This window comes from Pseudophryne corroboree, chromosome 6, assembly GCF_028390025.1.
Source record: "Pseudophryne corroboree isolate aPseCor3 chromosome 6, aPseCor3.hap2, whole genome shotgun sequence".
In the NCBI taxonomy this organism is placed as follows: Eukaryota; Metazoa; Chordata; class Amphibia; order Anura; family Myobatrachidae; genus Pseudophryne; species Pseudophryne corroboree.
In genome coordinates this window covers 361,623,155-361,642,622 of record NC_086449.1, presented here as the reverse complement: position 1 = coordinate 361,642,622, position 19,468 = coordinate 361,623,155, and the positions used below count along the sequence as shown (strand labels likewise).

Sequence of the window (19,468 nt, the reverse complement as noted above, 5' to 3'; positions counted from 1 at the left end):
GAAACTCAGGAGAACTCCCCTGAAAGTACCCAGTCTCCTCTGGGCACAGGATCTAACTGAGGTCTGGAGGAGGGTCATAGAGGGAGGAGCCAGTGCACACCCATTCTAAAGTTTCTTTATAGTGCCCATGTCTCCTGCGGAGCCCGTCTATTCCCCATGGTCCTTACGGAGTCCCCAGCATCCTCTTGGACGTAAGAGAAAAAAAAAGTCTGGTGATATGCTTGGTGTAGAGAAGTAAGAAAGTCTATTGTGCGACAAACGGCTATTTTGAGCAATTAGAGCAAAGATGTATGTGGACGCGTCTGTACTTTTCTATAAATAGCTGTTGCAATAGCTGTTGTAAATAGCTTTATCTTACAAGTCATGCCGTAAATAATAAAAAGCAAAGAGTAATGAATCCGCTGCCAGCCTCTCTCTCGTGGAGCCTAGAGCCCTCATGGATGTGGGGAAGGTCTATCAGCGGCAGACCCACACTAGGCATAGGTTAGCCTGAAAGGGGCTGTCCCAAATGGAAAGTGGACGATTGCAGGGAGTGGGAGGGGTTTGGGACATATTAAACTCAACACAGTATGTGTCTACATCAGTGGATGCCAAGCGCGGTCCTTACTGGACTCCAACAGTCCAGGTTTTAAGTATATCTATGCTTAGGCACAAGTGATTAATACGTCAGTCAGTTTGATTATACATCTGTGCACATGCAGGGATATCCCTAAAATCAGGACTGTTAGGGTGCCTGAGAACCGTGTTTGGAACCATTAGTCTACACCTTAGCACGTTTAGTAGTTTTGTGCCAGCAACTACTGCTCCTTTTCTCCTTGGATTAGCTTTACAGAAGGATATTCAGAGTTGGGAAATAATTGCATAACAGTGCATTTTAACTGGTAGGGTTCCCTGGTTGTTGTAGGAGTAAGGAATCATACCACAACTACTTTCACTGAGCTATGCTTCTGAGTGTGCTTGGCAAGGGATCATCAGGTACCTTAACAATGCCACTAAATGAACTGACTTGGGCCCAGTGCCTAACAAAACTCGTGCAGTGTCTTATTAAAGTTTCCTCCCCTTTAGTGGATTGGAGAGGATCCTTCACTGTCAAGGTGAATTTCGTCTCTGGCTCTATTCTGCGGAGATTGGTTAGAATAATAACAGTGTTCACTGCAGGGTAAGAATATAAAAGACTGTAGGGTGCAAATATACTGAATATTTTAACGTGTCAGAGTGTTCCTAAAGGAAGCTCTATACCCATGGCCCAGTGTCCTGAAATGATTAAAAGTAAAGGATTCCAATGCAAGAACGAAAATCCTATTATTACATGGTGACAGTAGTAATATCTACCCATCATTAAAGTTAAACAGCGATTACACATCCCTACATACCTTGAACCCATGCTGGTTTAGAAGGGACTCCAATGTATGGTCTCCTATGAATACCACAGGGTAGAATTCTTCAACATGACGCCGGCGCCACCAATTGCTAGATGTGTGTCTGGAAAAGTAACAGAGGTAGGAATTAACAAGAGAGTCTATGAGAAAAGATGGAAGTGCAGGTTTTGGACTGATGGAAAGGGAAAGGTAGAAAAACAAAACATAATAACGAATGCAGCAGCAACAACAACAAAAATAAAAGACAAACAAAATGAAACAAATGGAGACTACACACAACTGAAGCTTTGCGGATGAAGGAGTAGGATTCCAATAAAGTTAAATTCAAACATCATGCTGTACAATCATATTTGAAGTTGTAAAGCCCACACAGTTAAAATGCTGTAAATCCCTATATTAACAGGTCAGCATTACGGGTTCAGCCTCACATTGTTCCACATTCTGAGTGCAGACATTTTGCTTGTCAAATGCCAATAACAAACCCACTATTACTTGGCATCCCCAAACTCCGCAGATCCCAAATATTAAAGTTGTCCTTGATACTTGGCTCTTAAGTCAATAGCAGCCAAAATAAATTCATACTTTCCATTGGTCAATGTAAAGAGCCGTATGCCCCCTACACATTCAGCAATATGCCGCCGAGCTGGCCAACGGCCAACAGGCGACCCGGCGCAGGGGGTAGGTGATGTGGGGAGTGAAGTTTCTTCACTCCCCCAGTCACCCGGCTCCATAGCAACGCATGCTAATATGGACAATCTCGTCCATATTGGCCTGAATGCATAAATGACGGGGCACCAACGATGAACGAGCGCGGGGCTGCGCATTGTTCATCATTGGTGCCTACACACTGGGGGTAATTCCAAGTTGATCGCAGCAGGAATTCTGTTAGCAATTGGGCTTAACCATGTGCACTGCAGGGGAGGCAGATATAACATGTGCAGAGAGAGTTAGATTTGGGTGTGGTGTGTTCAATCTACAATCTAATTTGCAGTGTAAAAATAAAGCAGCCAGTATTTACCCTGCACAGAAATAAAATAACCCACCCAAATCTAACTCTCTCTGCAAATGTTATATCTGCCTCCCCTGCAGTGCACATGGTTTTGCCCAACTGCTAAAAAATTTCCTGCTGCGATCAACTTGGAATTACCCCCACTGAACGATATGAACGAGTTCTCATTCATTAATGAACGAGAACGTTCGATCGCTTAGTAAAATCTATAAGTGTGTAGGGCTCTTTAGGCTCCATAAATTCCAGTGTTAAACAATGTGATAATAAATTGATATTTAATATTTGATACTCACCCTGTTTGATCAGTCTCTGTAAACCAGTATCTGTACAGCTGAGCTCTTATATAATGAGGCGGGTGCGAGTGAAAAGGATACACGGACTCTTCATTCTGTACCAGTCGCACCACTATAAAAGGAAAAAAGCACAAACATTTCATAATGATTTTTTTTCACGCTCAATATAAAAAATGTGTAACGAAATAGCTTTTTGGGTCCCACATGAGTGTTAGTTGCTGAAGACGAAATACTGATCAAATTAAGCCATCCATTAAATGACAGTTTTATGGAAGATGGTCATGAACAAACAAGGAGAGCATATCTTGCCAAGGTTTTTGCAGAAATGTAGTGAATGAAATGGGAGAAATGCTTGCACCTGGGCAAGTATCAGCCACTATTAATACAAAGCTGCATTAACGGCATTAGGAGAGGATACCCAAAATAGTGATCATCATATACAAAGTTCCAACATATAGTGCCAGTTAATCACAACAAGGCACAGCGGAGGCGGTCCCTCAATAGTTGTGCTTCCAGGCACTGTAAAATAATAAAAAATAAAAAACAAGTACATGAAAAGGGGGATCTGATTTTCCCCAAGCCCTGCCTCCTGGGACTGGAGTATAATGAAACATCTTTTCACCCCACTACTGAAGGAGAATTGTTGGTCTCTGTTGTAATTTATTTTAAAAATATCAAACAAAGTACAGGTGCAGCACACAGGTAAGGCAAGAAGTGCTTTAAAGAACACCATACTAGCTAATGCAATACAACAGACTACTCACTCTTTTCTGTAGTCCCTATTTCAAGAATTATAAGAAATTACATTTAAATAACTAAGCATCACATATTTTAATAAAACTGAACATTAACACTTCCAGATTTAAAATAATAAAACACTTATTTAAGGCAACATCTTTTGCTTCTAAAACCAGTCCTCTAATAAAGCTGCCCAGGCTAAAAATATTCCACCACTGTCACGTGCAGCTTACGCAATCACTCACCATCTTTATTCCCCTGTAGAAGTCGATATACAAAGCTAGTAAACCAAGGACTCTGCGAATGTGGCCCTAGGGCTGCAAACCACATCTGCCAATCCAGGCGTGGTTGGTGAGGTGTGACTATTGGAGGAGCTGTGCTCACATTTCCTGGCTTGTACATGAACTCTATCTCCTGGTGGAAAAAAATAAGAAATGGCCTATCAATGACAAAGGACAACTAAGCTCTGAAACAACCATAATGAGTTGTTTTACTTTTAATGTGATAAATCTCCTAGAGTGTTTACATAGTACAGTGGAGTCTCCAATAATACATTGTAGCAGTGGGTTGTAAGTCTATTTACTGTAGAACGCACGAACATAATAGCTCATGTACTCAGAGGGGGGATATGCAGCACTGCTGATGTAAATTCCTGAGTTGTAATGATGAGTTCTGTACTTAGAAGTCTAGCCCTGTTGTGTGGGAATATGTACTTTTACAAACCTTTAGTTTAAGTTCCAAGTCAGTCTTAAAAAAAACCAAAAAAACTTTCTCACTGAAAGCAAAAATGAATGATTTTTTTGCTGGCTGCAGACAAATCCTTGGCCAAGCTGAGGACAATGTCTTCTAAAAAGGACAAAACGTTTTATGACGGACTAGCTAGTTGTTAGGCTGTAGTCTCCCAGTCTATGATAATGGTGGGGCAAAAAAAAAAAAAAGGTGCGTCATCTCTTTGTGTAAGCGAGGGCTGGAATGACCTGGAGGACACTACTGGCAATGGTGGCATAAAACTACCCTGGAGCTAGGGACCACCGAGGGGTGACACAAACGCCTATTTAGATACAGCGGTAGACCACAAGAGTGACCCCACATAACCTCGCGGTCTACCGCTGACCGCAAAGTTCCCACCAATGGATATAATGGAGCGCCTATGCGCTACATTGTATCTCGAGTGCGCCGCCTGACTGACAGCTCAGACGCGCACAGCCAATCAGGAGAGTGCCATGACGTGGCGCTCCCTGATTGGCTGAAGGGATCCTCTTCGACAGCAGTCACAGGGGGTCCCGCCAGTCGGGGAAAAGGGTCCCATGTGTAAACATGGGACCCCTTTCAGTACGTGGATCGTGTTTTTCGTTTTTTTATTTTGCCATGTACGTGGATTACAAACAGAAGAGGACCGATCTACCCTGGATTGTTGCGAGTATAATTTTATTTACAGGTACCCCGTATCAACATAGGTAAGTATGTATGTATGTTGGTGTGCATCTATGTAATAAAGTTATACTGTCACGGTGTCTATGTATTGGTTTTTTTTGGGTCTTTTTTTTGTAGTAGAAATACAGGTACCAACGGGCCCGTTTTTCATCCCGCATGCTGGTACTTGTGGTTCTCCAAGTACCAGCCTACGGGGGAGGCTTGCTGGGACTTGTAGTTTTGCTACAAAAAACAATATTCTTTTTTTTTTTTTTTACACAAAAGGCTATCAGCTCCCCATCCGCCGCTATCAGCTCCCCATCCGCCGCCCTTGGATTGGGGGGGAAGACAGCCTCGGACTTCATCCCTGGCCCTTGGGTGGCTGGAGGGGGGGACCCCTTGATTTAAGGGGTCCCCACTCCTCCAGGGTGACTTGTTGGGAATTTAATGCCACGGCCGCAGGGACCAATATAAAAGTGTCCCCCAGCTGTGGCATTCTCTCTCTGACTAGTAGAGCCCGGTGCTGGTGTTAAATACGTCTTTTGTCCCCCGTATTTTTGGCACCAGGACCAGGGGCAGAGCCCGGTGCTGGTTGTTAAAATACGGGGAAACCCCTGTCATTTTTCCCCACGTATTTTATAGCCCGAGGCTGGTTATGCTTAGGAGGGGGGACCCCACGCATTTTTTTTTCAGGATTTTTAACCATTTCACACCCCTTCCAACTGAAAAACATGCACTGATCTCTCCATAATATTGTAGTTCGTAAAAAAAAAAAAAAAAAAAAAATTCTTTAAAAAAAACGAGATTTATGGTAAAAACTTACCTTTGTTAAATCTCTTTCTGCGAGGTACATTGGGCTCCACAAGGATAGACATTGGGGTGTAGAGTAGGATCTTGATCCGAGGCACCAACAGGCTCAAAGCTTTGACTTTTCCCAGAATGCACAGCGCCGCCTCCTCTATAACCCCGCCTCCCTGCACAGGAGCTCAGTTTTTAGTTAACCAGCCCAATGCAGTAGCAGGAAGAGAGACGACAACGGTTAGTAGCCACATACACCACACTCTCACGACAGGAGAAGTGTCAGCGGCTAATGCCATACCAACCCAAAGAAGCTAAGTGCGTCAGAGTGGGCGCCTTGTGGAGCCCAGTGTACCTCGCAGAAAGAGATTTAACAAAGGTAAGTTCTTACCATAAATCTCGTTTTCTGCTGCGGGGTACACGGGGCTCCACAAGGATAGACATTGGGGATGTCCTAAAGCAGTTCCTTATGGGAGGGGACGCACTGTAGCGAGCACAAGAACCCGGCGTCCAAAGGAAGCATCCTGGGAAGCGGCAGTATCGAAGGCATAGAACCTTATGAACGTGTTCACTGAGGACCACGTAACCGCCTTGCACAATTGTTCAAGGGTCGCACCACGGCGGGCCGCCCAAGAAGGTCCAACAGACCGAGTAGAATGGGCCGTAATGTGAGCAGGAGCCGACAGACCAGCCCTCACATAAGCATGTGCAATCACCATTCTAATCCCTCTGGCCAAAGTTTGCTTGTGAGCAGGCCAGCCCCGTTTGTGAAATCCAAACAGTATAAAGATAGAATCAGATTTCCTAATAGAAGCAGTTCTCTTCACATAGATACGGAGAGCCCGTACCACATCCAAAGACCTCTCTTTGGGAGACAGATCAGGAGAAACAAGTGCCGGAACCACAAACTCCTGGTTAAGGTGGAACGAGGAAACCACCTTAGGTAAATATCCGGGACGAGTCCTAAGAACCGCCTGGTCACGGTGAAATATCAGATATGAGGAACTACAGGACAAGGCACCCAAATCCGACACTCTTCTAGCGGAAGCAATAGCCAGCAGAAACACCACCTTAAGGGAAAGCCACTTAAGATCAGCTGAACCAAGAGGTTCAAACGGAGACTCTTGTAACGCCTCCAAAACCACCGACAAGTCCCAAGGAGCCACAGGCGGGACATAGGGAGGTTGGATACGCAAAACACCCTGAGTAAAGGTATGCACATCAGGTAAGGTCGCAATTTTTCTCTGAAACCACACAGACAAGGCAGAAATATGAACCTTGAGGGAGACCAGACGCAGGCCTAAGTCCAGGCCCTGCTGAAGAAAAGCCAACAACTTGGCAGTACTAAACTTGGAAGCGTCATAATTGTTAGATGCGCACCAAACAAAGTAAGAATGCCAGACCCTATAGTTAATCCGAGCAGAAGCCGGTATCCGGGCCCACAACATAGTTTGAATGACCGCCTCAGAAAACCCTTTAGCCCTCAAGACGGAAGCTTCAAGAGCCACGCCGTCAAAGACAGCCGGACTAGGTCCTGGTAGACACAGGGGCCCTGAACGAGGAGGTCTGGGCATTGTGGAAGTAGAATTGGACGCTCTGACGATAGGCCCTGCAGGTCTGAGAACCAGTGCCATCTGGGCCACGCCGGAGCTATGAGAAGCAGTCTCCATCTTTCTTGCTTGAACTTCCGAAATACCCTGGGCAGGAGTGACACCGGAGGGAACACGTACGGCAGCCGAAACCTCCACGGCACCGCCAGTGCATCCACGAGTGCTGCTTGAGGATCCCTTGTCCTTGCTCCGAAGACCGGAACCTTGTGATTGTGTCGAGATGCCATCCGATCTACGTCTGGAAGGCCCCACCTTTCCACTAGGAGTTGAAACACTTCTGAATGGAGGCCCCACTCGCTGGCAGGTACGTCCTGACGACTGAGAAAGTCCGCTTCCCAATTCAGGACTCTCGGAATGAAGATTGCCAATATGGCTGGTAGAATCCCAATGTAGAATCCGTGAGACTTCCTTCATTGCCAGACGGCTTCGAGTGTCGCCTTGATGATTTATGCAAGCCACTGTGGTGGCGTTGTCCGACTGCACTTGAACAGGACAGTTCTGAATTAAATGCTGGGCTAGGTTCAATGTATTGAAGAATGTTGATTGAGAGGTGGGACTCCTCCTTGGTCCACCGACCCTGAAGGGAGTGTTGCTCCAACACCGCGCCCCAACCTCTTAGACTGGCATCTGTTGTCAACAGGACCCAGTTGGATATCCAGAAGGGACGGCCCCTGCACAACTGTTGGTCCTGGAGCCACCAAAGTAGCGACAGACGGACCTCCGGAGTCAATGAGATCATTTGAGACCTGATCCGGTGAGGCAGGCCGTCCCACTTGGCTAGAATCAGCCTCTGGAGGGGGCGAGAATGGAATTGAGCATACTCCACCATGTCGAATGCTGATACCACGAGGCCCAGCACCTGCATCGCCGAATGTATCGACACTTGCGGACGAGGAATGAAGTAATGAATCCTGTCCTGAAGCTTCAGGACCTTCTCCTGACACAAGAACAATCTCTGGTTGTGAGTGTCCAATAGCGCTCCCAGATGCACCATGCTCTGAGCAGGGACCAGGGAGGATTTCTTCCAGTTGATGAGCCACCCGTGGGCTTGTAGAAACCGGACCGTCATATCTAGTTGACGTAAGAGAAGTTCTGGGGAATTTGCCAGGATTAACAAGTCGTCCAGATACGGCAGTATCCTGACCCCTTGACGGCGGAGTACCACCGTCATGACTTTGGTGAAGACTCGCGGAGCCGTTGTTAAACCAAAAGATAACGCCCGAAACTGGTAATGGAGGTTGCCAATAGCAAACCTCAGGTATTGCTGATGTGACGCTGCTATAGGAATATGCAGGTAAGCATCATGTATATCCAGGGAGACCATGTAGTCCCCAGGTTCCAAGGCCAGAACTATAGAGCGAAGGGTTTCCATACGGAACTTGGAAACCTTCACAAACCTGTTCAATGCCTTGAGGTTGAGAATGGGCCGGGAGGACCCATTCGGTTTCGGGACTAGAAACAGCGGAGAATAGTACCCCCGGCCCCTCTGCGCAAGAGGCACCTGTACTACGACTCCTGTATCCAGGAGGGTCTGTACCACCGAATGTAGTGTGTTTGCCTTTGTCTGGTCCAACGGGACGTCTGTCCAGCAAAATCGATGAGGGGGTCGGTTTTTGAAGGCTATGGCGTAACCCCGAGTGACGACTTCCCAGACCCAGGCATCTGAAATGGTCTTCAACCATTCCTGGGTATACCCTAGAAGCCGGCCCCCCCACCCTGGGATGCCCGCCCCGTCATGCGGCAGGCTTATCGGTCTTGGAAGCTGGCTGACGGGCCGCCCAGACTCTTTTGGGCTTTGGCTTACCAGGTTTGGAAGTGCGGGCCTGCTTGTTGTACGCCTGACCTTTTGCTTTACCTGAAGGATGAAAGGGGCGAAAGGAAGTACTTTTAGCCTTCGACACAGAAGGAGCGGTACTTGGCAGACTGGCAGTTTTGGCAGTAGCCAAGTCAGCCACTATCTTATTTAAGTCCTCCCCAAACAGAATATCTCCCTTAAAAGGGAGTACCTCCAGGGTTTTTCTAGAGTCCAGATCCACAGACCAGGATCTCAGCCACAATATCCGGCGAGCCATGACTGACGTAGTAGAGGCCTTGGCTGCTAGGATACCGGCATCAGAAGCCGTCTCTTTAATATAGCGAGAAGCTGTGACAATATATGACAAGCATGGTCTAGCATGGTCAGAAGAGATTTCAGCTTCTAACTCCAAGGCCCATGCTTCAATAGCCTCTGCAGCCCATGTTGCTGCAATAGTGGGCCTTTGTGCAGCACCCGTGAGGGTGTAAATAGCTTTCAGACAACCCTCCACACGTTTATCCGTAGGCTCTTTTAGAGACGTGACGGTAGTGACAGGTAGAGCTGAGGAAACCACCATCCTAGCCACGTGAGTCTACTGGAGGAGGCGTTTCCCAATTCTTAGACAGCTCTGGTGCAAGGGGATAGCGAGCCAGCATCTTCTTTTGAGGCACAAACTTCGTACCCGGGTTTGCCCAGGGTTCCTGACGTATATCCACTAGGTGGTCAGAGTGAGGTAAAACTTGTTTAACCACCTTCTGACGCTTGAACCTATCTGGCTTCTTAGGAGGGACGTATGGCTCGGGATCATCCGTAATCTGTAGAATTAACTTAATAGCCTCCAGAAGATCAGGAACATCCACATGTGAACTACCCTCCCCATCAGCAGTATCGAGTCAGAACCTGTGGGGTCAGTGTAAGTGCCGTCTTCATCAGACGAGGTGTCAGTGACAGCAGTGGATTGTGAGGAGACAAGAGCTCGCTTAGAGGACCCCTTGGGCTTAGGCGAGTGATGGTCAGACTTTTTAGTAGTCAGGGACTGGTTCAACTTCTCCAATTGAGCAGATAAATCGTCCGCCCACGGCGGGTTAGCTGCAGGGACCACATACGGTTGCACTGGCATAGGGGGTGTTAGTTTATTAACTAGCGTATGTAGAAGCGTGGAAAAAGCGGCCCACGGTGGGTCATTATGTACCTCAGTTGCCACAGTCCCACTGGGGGGCAAGGAGCCCCCAGAACCAGAGCCCACAGCTGCTATATTTTCCTCATAGGGATCAGTGTGTTCAGCCCCAGAACCGTTACCCTCAGAAGCAGACATGATATAACTTGCAGTATCAGGTAACAGTACAATTGGCAGCAGCACAATACCTCTAGCCCAAACCCCTGCGCAGTGTAGTCCGCACTAGCAGAGATAAAGGAGAGATATGGTGACTAAATCACAGAGAAAAATACGTATTAAAGTATATCTTTGTGAAAATCCTACATCAATATAAAACCTGACGCACCAAGCCCCCTCAGGTAATAGAATATAGGGATAGCAAGTTGAGTGAAAGACACGAAATGGACACCACTCAGCTAGCTAATGCACACACAGATAGTCAGTTTGTACAATGCAGAGGTTATTACGAACAATAATACTGCACTGGACTAGCTTATATATATATATATAGCTATGTAGTCAATAGATATAACACTGCACAGTAAGAACTGGATGTATATCACAGGGTAATTGTACTAGAAAACCCTTACTAAATGCACTTTCTTAACTAGCACTGTCTAAAAAGGCAGTTAGAATACTTATTAAGTGTCATGTAAAGTCACAGCACTGACAACCAGGCGGCTTTACACAGGAGGATTTGCCCAAGCAGTCCCAGGAACAGTGAAGCTGAGAGATAATGGCGCCCAGACACTGACAGGGAGTGAGGGAGAGACAGATATGCAGCTCCAGGGCGGGAATATTTGCGGAAAATGGCGCCCTGGGGTTGGGGGAGGGGCTTCAGGTCTAAGCCTTATCCCCCTGCTGGCAAAACTACCGGGTACTGTGGGCTACTGAAAATGGTTGAGAGAGAAAACCTGACCTGCACCCATGCCCTGGTGATCTAGTGGGATCGCCTGTACTGCCACAGTGTCCACCGCCAGCGCGCTCGGCCCGCCTCCCACTGACCGCGCCGGATCGCGATAAAGACCGGGTCCCGCAAGCGGGACCCACTCACCAGCTCCTGAAGCGCGGCCACGCTATCCCCGGAGAGCCCCCGTCGTGTGTGCCTGACTGTGAAGGAAACCGGAGCCTCCTGCTGTAGTTACCCAGCAACTAGGGCTCGGGAGTGTACAGCGCCGCTGGGGAGAGCTGGAGCTGCTGCAGTGAATGTCTCCCGACATTTACCACCGCTGCTGCCCTTGTAGTCTTCACTTTTTTCTTCAAAAAAAGCTCTTCTTAGGGCTGCCTGGAGCAGCCCCTCTGTTCAGTGCTTGCTTACTGCAGCACCAACTACAAAACTGAGCTCCTGTGCAGGGAGGCGGGGTTATAGAGGAGGCGGCGCTATGCATTCTGTGAACAGTCAAAGCTTTTCAGCCTGTTGGTGCCTCAGATCAAGATCCTACTCTACACCCCAATGTCTATCCTAGTGGAGCCCAGTGTACCCCGCAGCAGAAAAATGTATTAAATAATACTTGTGGCTCCTAAATAGACAAACCAAGTAGATAATCCCTTCAAATATAAATAGATATGCTATTAGCAATAAAAAAGCACCAAAAAAATACATGTTTTTAAAAAAAATTATTAGACCACGACAGAAAAATTAGGCGGAATGAAATTGACGAAATGACTGTCGAAAAGCACTGGTTGTCGAATCGACATTCTTCAATTGAATATACTTTTGTCGAAAAGCCGCATTTTAACATTGCAGACATGTCGAATTGAAAAAATGTCGATTGCCAAAAGTCGAAAATGAAACGGCAGGTTTTTTGTCTTAAAGTACTGTATTGAATTGTCGAATCAAATTCAACAGGTTTTTTGTGTCGAAAATGGCCCGTTTTTCGACATTTTCGGCAATTCGACCGCAATTGCATATACCCCTTAATGTTGCATGGAAAATCTATGGGAAGAGAACTAAAGCCACATACACACTGGGCAACCTCCCCTAATTAGCAATCATCGCTATATTGCTGATTAAGGCAGATCACCAGTGCAAACACACTGAACTATGTAGATGAACGATATCGTTCAGTGATATCATCCCCTGAACAAGCAGCACAACTACATTGTTGAAATTGAGCTGCATGTTCTGTAGATCATGCCTGAACAAGAACGACCCGTGGGTTTACACACTAGACAATATGAACAACTGATCTTTAAAAAAAAAAAAGATGGTTATCCTTCATGTTGTCTAGTGCACAGGTTCTCAAACTCAGTCTTCAGGACCCCACACATTGCATGTTTTGCAGGTAACCCAGCAGGTGCACGGGTGTATTAGTTAGTCACTGACGCATTTTAAAAGGTCCACAGGTGGAGCTAATTATTTCATTGTGATTCCATGAGGAGACCTGCACTGTTTGGGGTCCTGAGGACCAAGTTTGAGAACCTGTGGCCTAGTGTATCGCCCAGTGTGTACGAGACTTTACATTCAGCAACTACATTGTTGCAGTTGACCATATTGTATTTTGTCAAACGAATGCTAACGGATAATGGGGGTCATTCAGAGTTGATCGCTAGCTGCCGTTGTTCGCAGTGCATCGATCAGGCTAAAAATCGGCATTTCTGCGTATGGGCCGCAGTGCGCACGCGCGACATACTTTCACAAAAAACTATGCAGTTTCACACAAGGTTGAGCAACGCGTTTCAGTCGCTCTGCTGATCGGTGAGTGATTGACAGGAATGGGGCGTTTCTGGGAGGTAACGGACCGTTTTCCGGGAGTGTGCTAAAAAACGCAGGCGTGTCAGGTAAAAACGCAGGCGTGCCTGGGGAAACAGGGGAGTGGCTGGCCGAACGCAGGGCGTGTTTGTGACGTCAAAGTAGGAACTAAACAGACTGAAGTGATCGCAAGGAAGGAGGTCTGAAACTGCTTGAAAAAAAACATCCCTGTTCTGCGATCCTCTCGTACGCACTTCTGCTAAGCTAAGATACACTCCCAGAGGGTGGCGGCTTAGCGTTTGCACTGCTGCTAAAAGCAGCTGGCGAGCGATCAACTCGGAATGAGGGCCAATGTGTATATGCATTTTTAAATATCAGAAAAACACAAATATGATGCTGTATACTATATAAATTCAGGCAATATTTCTCCATTGCCAGAATTGTATCTCCAAATTGTTTTTATTCCTACTTTAGAAAGATTTTCCTACTCTTCTCCTTTTAAAGCTCTCTTGGTAGGCCTTGCACATGCACCTCATGCTGGACATCAACCCACATACAATATTGGTCAAAATGTTCTAGGACATTTTTCCAGCTTTTATTGAAATGAATGCAGTTTAAAGTCTCCATCTACTATGACATTAAAGCATCAAACAAAAACTGCAGAATAAAAAAAGAAAATGAAAAAAGTCATAGGTTTTTTATTCTTTAACGTATCCTCCTTTTGCAGATATAACTTTTGAACCACGCTCAGGCATTCTTCTACAATAGAAATTAAATATTGTCCAAAATGTTCTTCCCAACACTGTTGCAGAAGTTCCAATAAATGTGTTTATCTTTCCTGTTACTTTGCTTTCACTCTTCTGTCCAACATAACACATACCAGCTTGATGGGGCTAAAGTCTGGAGACTGTGCTGGCAATTCCATAATTTGAAGACTATCGTCTTGTTCTTTTCCTCAAATTTGGTTCAAACATAGGCCCTCATTCCGAGTTGTTCGCTTGCTAGCTGCTTTTAGCAGCCGTGCAAACGCTAAGCCGCCGCCCTCTGGGAGTGTATCTTAGCAGAAGTGCGAACGAAAGGATCGCAGCTATGCTGCAAAAAAAAGATTGTGTAGTTTCTGAGCAGCTCCAGACCTACTCCTAGCTTGCGATCACTTCAGACTATTTAGTTCCTGTTTTAACGTCACGAACACGCCCTGAGTTCGGCCAGCCACGCCTGTGTTTCCCCAGGCACGCCTGCGTTTGTATCTGACACGCCTGTGTTTTTCCACACACTCCTTGAAACCGGTCAGTTACCTCCCAGAAACACCCACTTCCTGTCAATCACTCTGCGGCCAGCAGTGCGATTGAAAAGCGTCGCTAGACCTTGTGTGAAATTGCATTGTTTGTTGTTAAAGTACATTGCGTGTGCGCATTGCGTCCCATATGCATGCGCAGAAGTGCCGCTTTTTAGTCTGATCGCTGCGCTGCGAATGGCAGCTAGCGATCAACTCTGAATGACCCTCATAGTCTGAAACTATATTTTGTGTCATCATCTTGCTGTTAGATAAACTCATGACCAACTAGGCTTAAGGTGCAAAAACGCCCAGTGTGTATGCATAGCGATGATAGCGGACATCGCTGGGCTGAAAAGTGCTCAGTGCATACACACTGAGCGCTTTTCCCCCCTGCCCAGTGATGTCAGTGGGGGTGAGCGGCGGCTGCCAGCGATGAAGCGGGAGCGCGCATCAGTGCTCATCGCCGGGGCATACACACTGGGCGGCTTTGAGCTGAAAGCAGCTCAACACACCAAAAGTGACCTGCTTTCAGCTCAAAATCGCCCAGTGTATGGGCCTTTACTGTATTAGTTAATGGTTTCTTAGGCATCGGTACATTTATTTGCATTTTTAAAAACGAGATTTATGGTAAGAACTTACCATTGTTAAATCTCATTCTGCGAGGTACACTGGGCTCCACAAGGAATTATATCGAGGGTGTAGAGTAGGATCTTGATCCGAGGCACCAACAGGCTCAAAGCTTTTGACTGTTCCCAAGATGCACAGCGCCGCCTCCTCTATAACCCCGCCTTCTTGCCAGTGAGCTCAGTTTAGTTAACAAGCCCAATGCAGTAGCAGGTACCAGAGATGACAACCGCTCGTAATCAATTACACCACACACTCACCGCAGGAGAGGGTGTCAGCGGCTATGCCAATACCAACCCAAAAAACCAAGTGCGTCAGGGTGGGCGCCTTGTGGAGCCCAGAGTACCTCGCAGAAAGAGATTTAACAACTGTAAATTCTTACCATAAATCTCGTTTTCTGTTGCGGGGTACACTGGGCTCCACAAGGATAGACATTGGGGATGTCCCAAAGCAGTTCCTCATGGGAGGGGACGCACTGCAGCGGGCACAAGAACCCGGCGTCCAAAGGAAGCATCCTGGGAAGCGGCGGTATCGAAGGCATAGAACCTTATAAACATGTTCCCTGAGGACCACGTAGCCGCCTTGCACAATTGTTCAAGGGTCGCACCATGGTGGGCCGCCCAAGAAGGTCCTACCGACAGTAGAATGGGCCTTAATGGAAGCAGGAGCTGGACGACCAGCCTGTACATAAGCATGTGCAATCACCATTCTAATCCATCTGGCCAGAGTCTGCTTAGAAGGAGGCCAGCCACGTTTGTGAAAACCAAACACAAAAAGAGAATCAAATTTCCTTACGGAGGAAGATCTCTTTACACAGATACGGAGAGCCCGTACCACATCCAAAGACCGTTCTTTGGGAGACAACTCAGGAGAATTAAAGGCCGGAACCACAATCTCCTGGTTAAGGTGGAAAGAAGACACCACCTTAGGAAAATAACCTGGCCGCGTTCTAAGAACCGCCCGGTCACGGTGAAAAATCAAATAGGGAGACTTGCAGGATAAGGCACCCAAGTCCGAGACCCTTCTAGCCGAAGCAATAGCCAGCAAGAATAGCCACTTAAGGTCAGCAGAGGCAAGAGGCTCAAACGGAGACACTTGCAAGGCCTCCAAAACCACCGACAAGTCCCAAGGGGCCACAGGCGGCACATAAGGAGGCTGAATCCGCAACACACCCTGAGTGAATGTATGGTCATCAGGTAGGGTGGCAATCTTTCTCTGAAACCAAACCGACAACCTTGAACCTTGAGGGAGGCCAGACGCAAGCCTAAGTCTAGGCCCTGTTGTAGGAAGGCCAACAGTTTGGCCGTGCTAAACTTGAAAACGTTATGATAGTGAGACGCACAGCAAATAAAGTAAGCATTCCAGACGCTATGGTAAATCCGAGCAGAAGCCGGCTTACGGGCCCGCAACATAGTTTGAACGACCGCCTCAGAAAAACCCTTGGCCCTCAGGACGGAAGCCTCAAGAGCCATGCCGTCAAAGCCAGACGGGCCAAGTCCTGGTAAACACAAGGGCCCTGAACAAGGAGGTCTGGACGTTGTGGAAGTAGAAGGGGACAATCTAGCGAGAGGCCCTATAGATCGGACAACCAGTGCCGTCTGGGCCACGCTGGAGCTAGCAGAAGTAGCTTTCCTCCTTCTTGCTTGAACTTCTGTATTACTCAGGGCAGGAGTGACACCAGAGGGAACACGTACGGCTGCCGAAAGTTCCATGGGATTGACAGAGCATCCACGAACGCTGCTCGAGGATCCCTTGTCCTTGCTCCGAAGACCGGAACCTTGTGATTGTGTCGAGACGCCATCAGGTCCACATCTGGGAGGCCCCACTTGTCCACGAGAAGTTGAAACACCTCTGGATGTAGGCTCCATTCTCCAGCGTGCACGTCCTGACGACTGAGATAGTCCGCCTCCCAGTTCAGAACGCCCGGAATGAACACTGCTGATATGGCCGGCAGACGGCGTTCTGCCCACTGAAGAATCCTTGATACTTCCCTCATTAACATGCGGCTTCGAGTGCCGCCTTGATGATTTATGTACGCCACCATGGTGGCGTTGTCCGACTGTACTTGAACAGGTCTGTTCTGAATGAGATGCTGGGCCATTGTCAATGCGTTGAACACTGCCCGCAGTTCCAGAATATTGATTGGGAGCAGAGACTCTTCCTTGGTCCATCGACCTTGAAGAGAGTGTTGTTCCAACACTGCACCCCAACCTCTCAGACTGGCATCCGTCGTCAGAAGGACCCAGTTGGATATCCAGAAGGGACGGCCCCTGCTCAATCGCTGGTCCTGCAGCCACCAACTCAGTGACAGGCAGACCTCCGGAGACAATGAGATCATGTGAGATCTGATCCGGTGAGGCAGGCCATCCCACTTGGTCAGAATTAACTTCTGCAGAGGGCGAGAGTGCAACTGAGAATACTCCACCATGTTGAAAGCCGACACCATGAGACCCAGCACTTGCATTGCAGAATGTTTCGACACTTGCGGATGAGATAGGAAGCATCGAATCCTTTCCTGAAACTTCAGGACTTTCTCCTGAGACAGGGACAACCGTTGGTTGTGAGAGTCCAATAACGCTCCCAAGCGTAACATGCTCCGAGCAGGAACCAGGGAGGATTTCTTTCAGTTGATCAGCCACCCGTGGGCTTTCATGCACTGGACCGTCAGATCGAGATGACACATGAGAAGTTCTGGGGAATTTGCCAGGATCAACAAATCGTCCAAGTACGGTAGGATCCTGACCCATTGACGGCAGAGAGTAGCCGTCATGATCGCCATTACTTTGGTGAAGACTCGGGGAGCCGATGTCAAACCAAAGGGTAACCGCACATGTTTGTTCAAGGACTTCAGATTGAGAATGGGCCGCGAGGACCCATTCGGTTTCGGGACTAGAAACAGCGTGGAATAGTACCCCTTGCCTCTCTGAGCCAAATGCACCTGTACCACCACTCCTGTGACCAGGAGGGAATGTACCACTGAGTGCAACGTGTCTGCTTTTGCCGGATCCAGAGGCACATCTGTCAGGCAAAACCGCTGCGGGGGTACGATTCTTGAAAGGTATGGCGTAACCTCGAGCGACGACTTCCCTCGCCCAGGCTTCCAAAGTGATCTTCAACCATTCCTGGGCAAAACCTAGAAGTCGGCCCCCTACCCTGGGATCCCCCAGAGGGGGGCCCTCCCCGTCATGCGGCAGGCTTTTCAGTTTTGGAAGCTGGCTGACGGGGAGCCCAGGCACGCCTTGGTCTGGGCTTGTTTGGTCTGGAAGCACGAGCTTGCTTTGGGTACGCCTGACCTTTTGCTTTACTTGGAGTACGAAAGGGCAGAGGGAAAGTACTTTTAGCCTTCTGTGCGGAAGGAGCCGTACTAGATATGCAAGCTGTTTTACCCGCAGCCAGATCAGCCACAATCTTATTTCGGTCTTCTCCAAAGAGAATGTCTCCTTTGAAAGGAAGCACCTCCAGGGTTTTCTTGGAATCCAAATCCACCAACCAGGATCTCAACCAAAGGATACGTCTGGCCAAGACGGATGCAGTAGCAGCTTTGGCCGCGAGCACCCCAGCATCGGAGGCCGCTTCCTTAAAGTACAGAGAAGCCGTGACAATATATGAGAGACATTGCCGAGCATGCTCAGATGCGTGGGTAGACCGTTCCGCCTCGAGTTCCTGAGCCCACGCCTCAACAGCTTCAGCAGCCCAAGTTGCTGCAATGGTTGGCCTATGTACAGCCCCCGTTAGGGTATAAATCGCTTTTAAAAAGCCCTCCACACGTCTATCCATCGGTTCCCTACAGAGTGGTGACGGTAGTTACTGGCAGAGCAGAGGAAACAACCATACGCGCCACATGAGAATCTACAGGCGGTGGGGTTTCCCAATTTTTACACACCTCCATAGAGAGAGGATAGTGAGCCAACAGTCTCTTTATTCGGTGTAAACTTTGTCCCCGGATTTCCCCAGGATTCCTGACGTATGTCAACCAGGTGTTTAAAGAAGGGTAAAACCTGTTTAACCACCTTCTTACGTTTAAACCTATCCGGTTTCTTGGAGACAGTTTCAGGCTCAGAATCATCAGACACTTGAAGAATTAGCCGAATCGCCTCAATCAAATCTGGGACATCCACGGATGACTTTCCTTCCCCATCTGAAACGTCAGTGTCATCGGGGTCAGTATATGCACCGTCCTCCTCCGAGGACGTGTCGGTTAAAGCCGTGGATTGGGAGGAGGTAATGGCCCATTTAGAAGACGATTTAGTCCGGGCGGGCGAGAGTGAGACTTAGATTTAGTCATAGACCGGTTCAAATGCTGCAGCTGAGTGGAAAGCTGATCCGCCCATGGCGGGTTCACAGCAGGGACCATAAACTGCTGCAGTGACACAGGTGGTCCCACAGGGGGCGTCAATTTAGTCACAAGCGTGCTTAGCAATGTGGAGAATGTAGTCCAAGGCGGATCCTGTGATGCCCCAAGCGCTATTGACCCACTGGGGGGGTAATGAACCCCCCCCTGAACCATAACTCTCAGCTGCTAAATTATCCTCCGTTGCATCAGCGGCCTCACTACCACGCAGTGTGGGAGAGGCCCCAACGTCGTTGCCAAGTGTAGCAAACATACAGTGGGGACTGAAAGTTTGGGCACCCCAGGCAAAAATTCATTTTAATGTGCAAAAAGAAGCCAAGGAAAGATGGAAAAA

General features: G+C 47.9%; 1 protein-coding gene across 2 annotated transcripts in view; it reads right to left on the bottom strand.

Moving 5' to 3' along the window:
* Positions 1–19,468, bottom strand: part of LMF2 (lipase maturation factor 2) — a 242,632-nt gene that overhangs the window by 40,955 nt on the left and 182,209 nt on the right. For both annotated transcript variants that reach the window (XM_063926648.1, XM_063926647.1), the window contains exons 11-13: positions 3,665–3,833; positions 2,682–2,793; positions 1,374–1,482 (exon numbers count right to left, since the gene is read on the bottom strand). In XM_063926648.1, the coding sequence (XP_063782718.1) occupies positions 1,374–1,482; positions 2,682–2,793; positions 3,665–3,833 (390 nt within the window). The remainder of the gene's footprint in view (positions 1–1,373; positions 1,483–2,681; positions 2,794–3,664; positions 3,834–19,468) is intronic.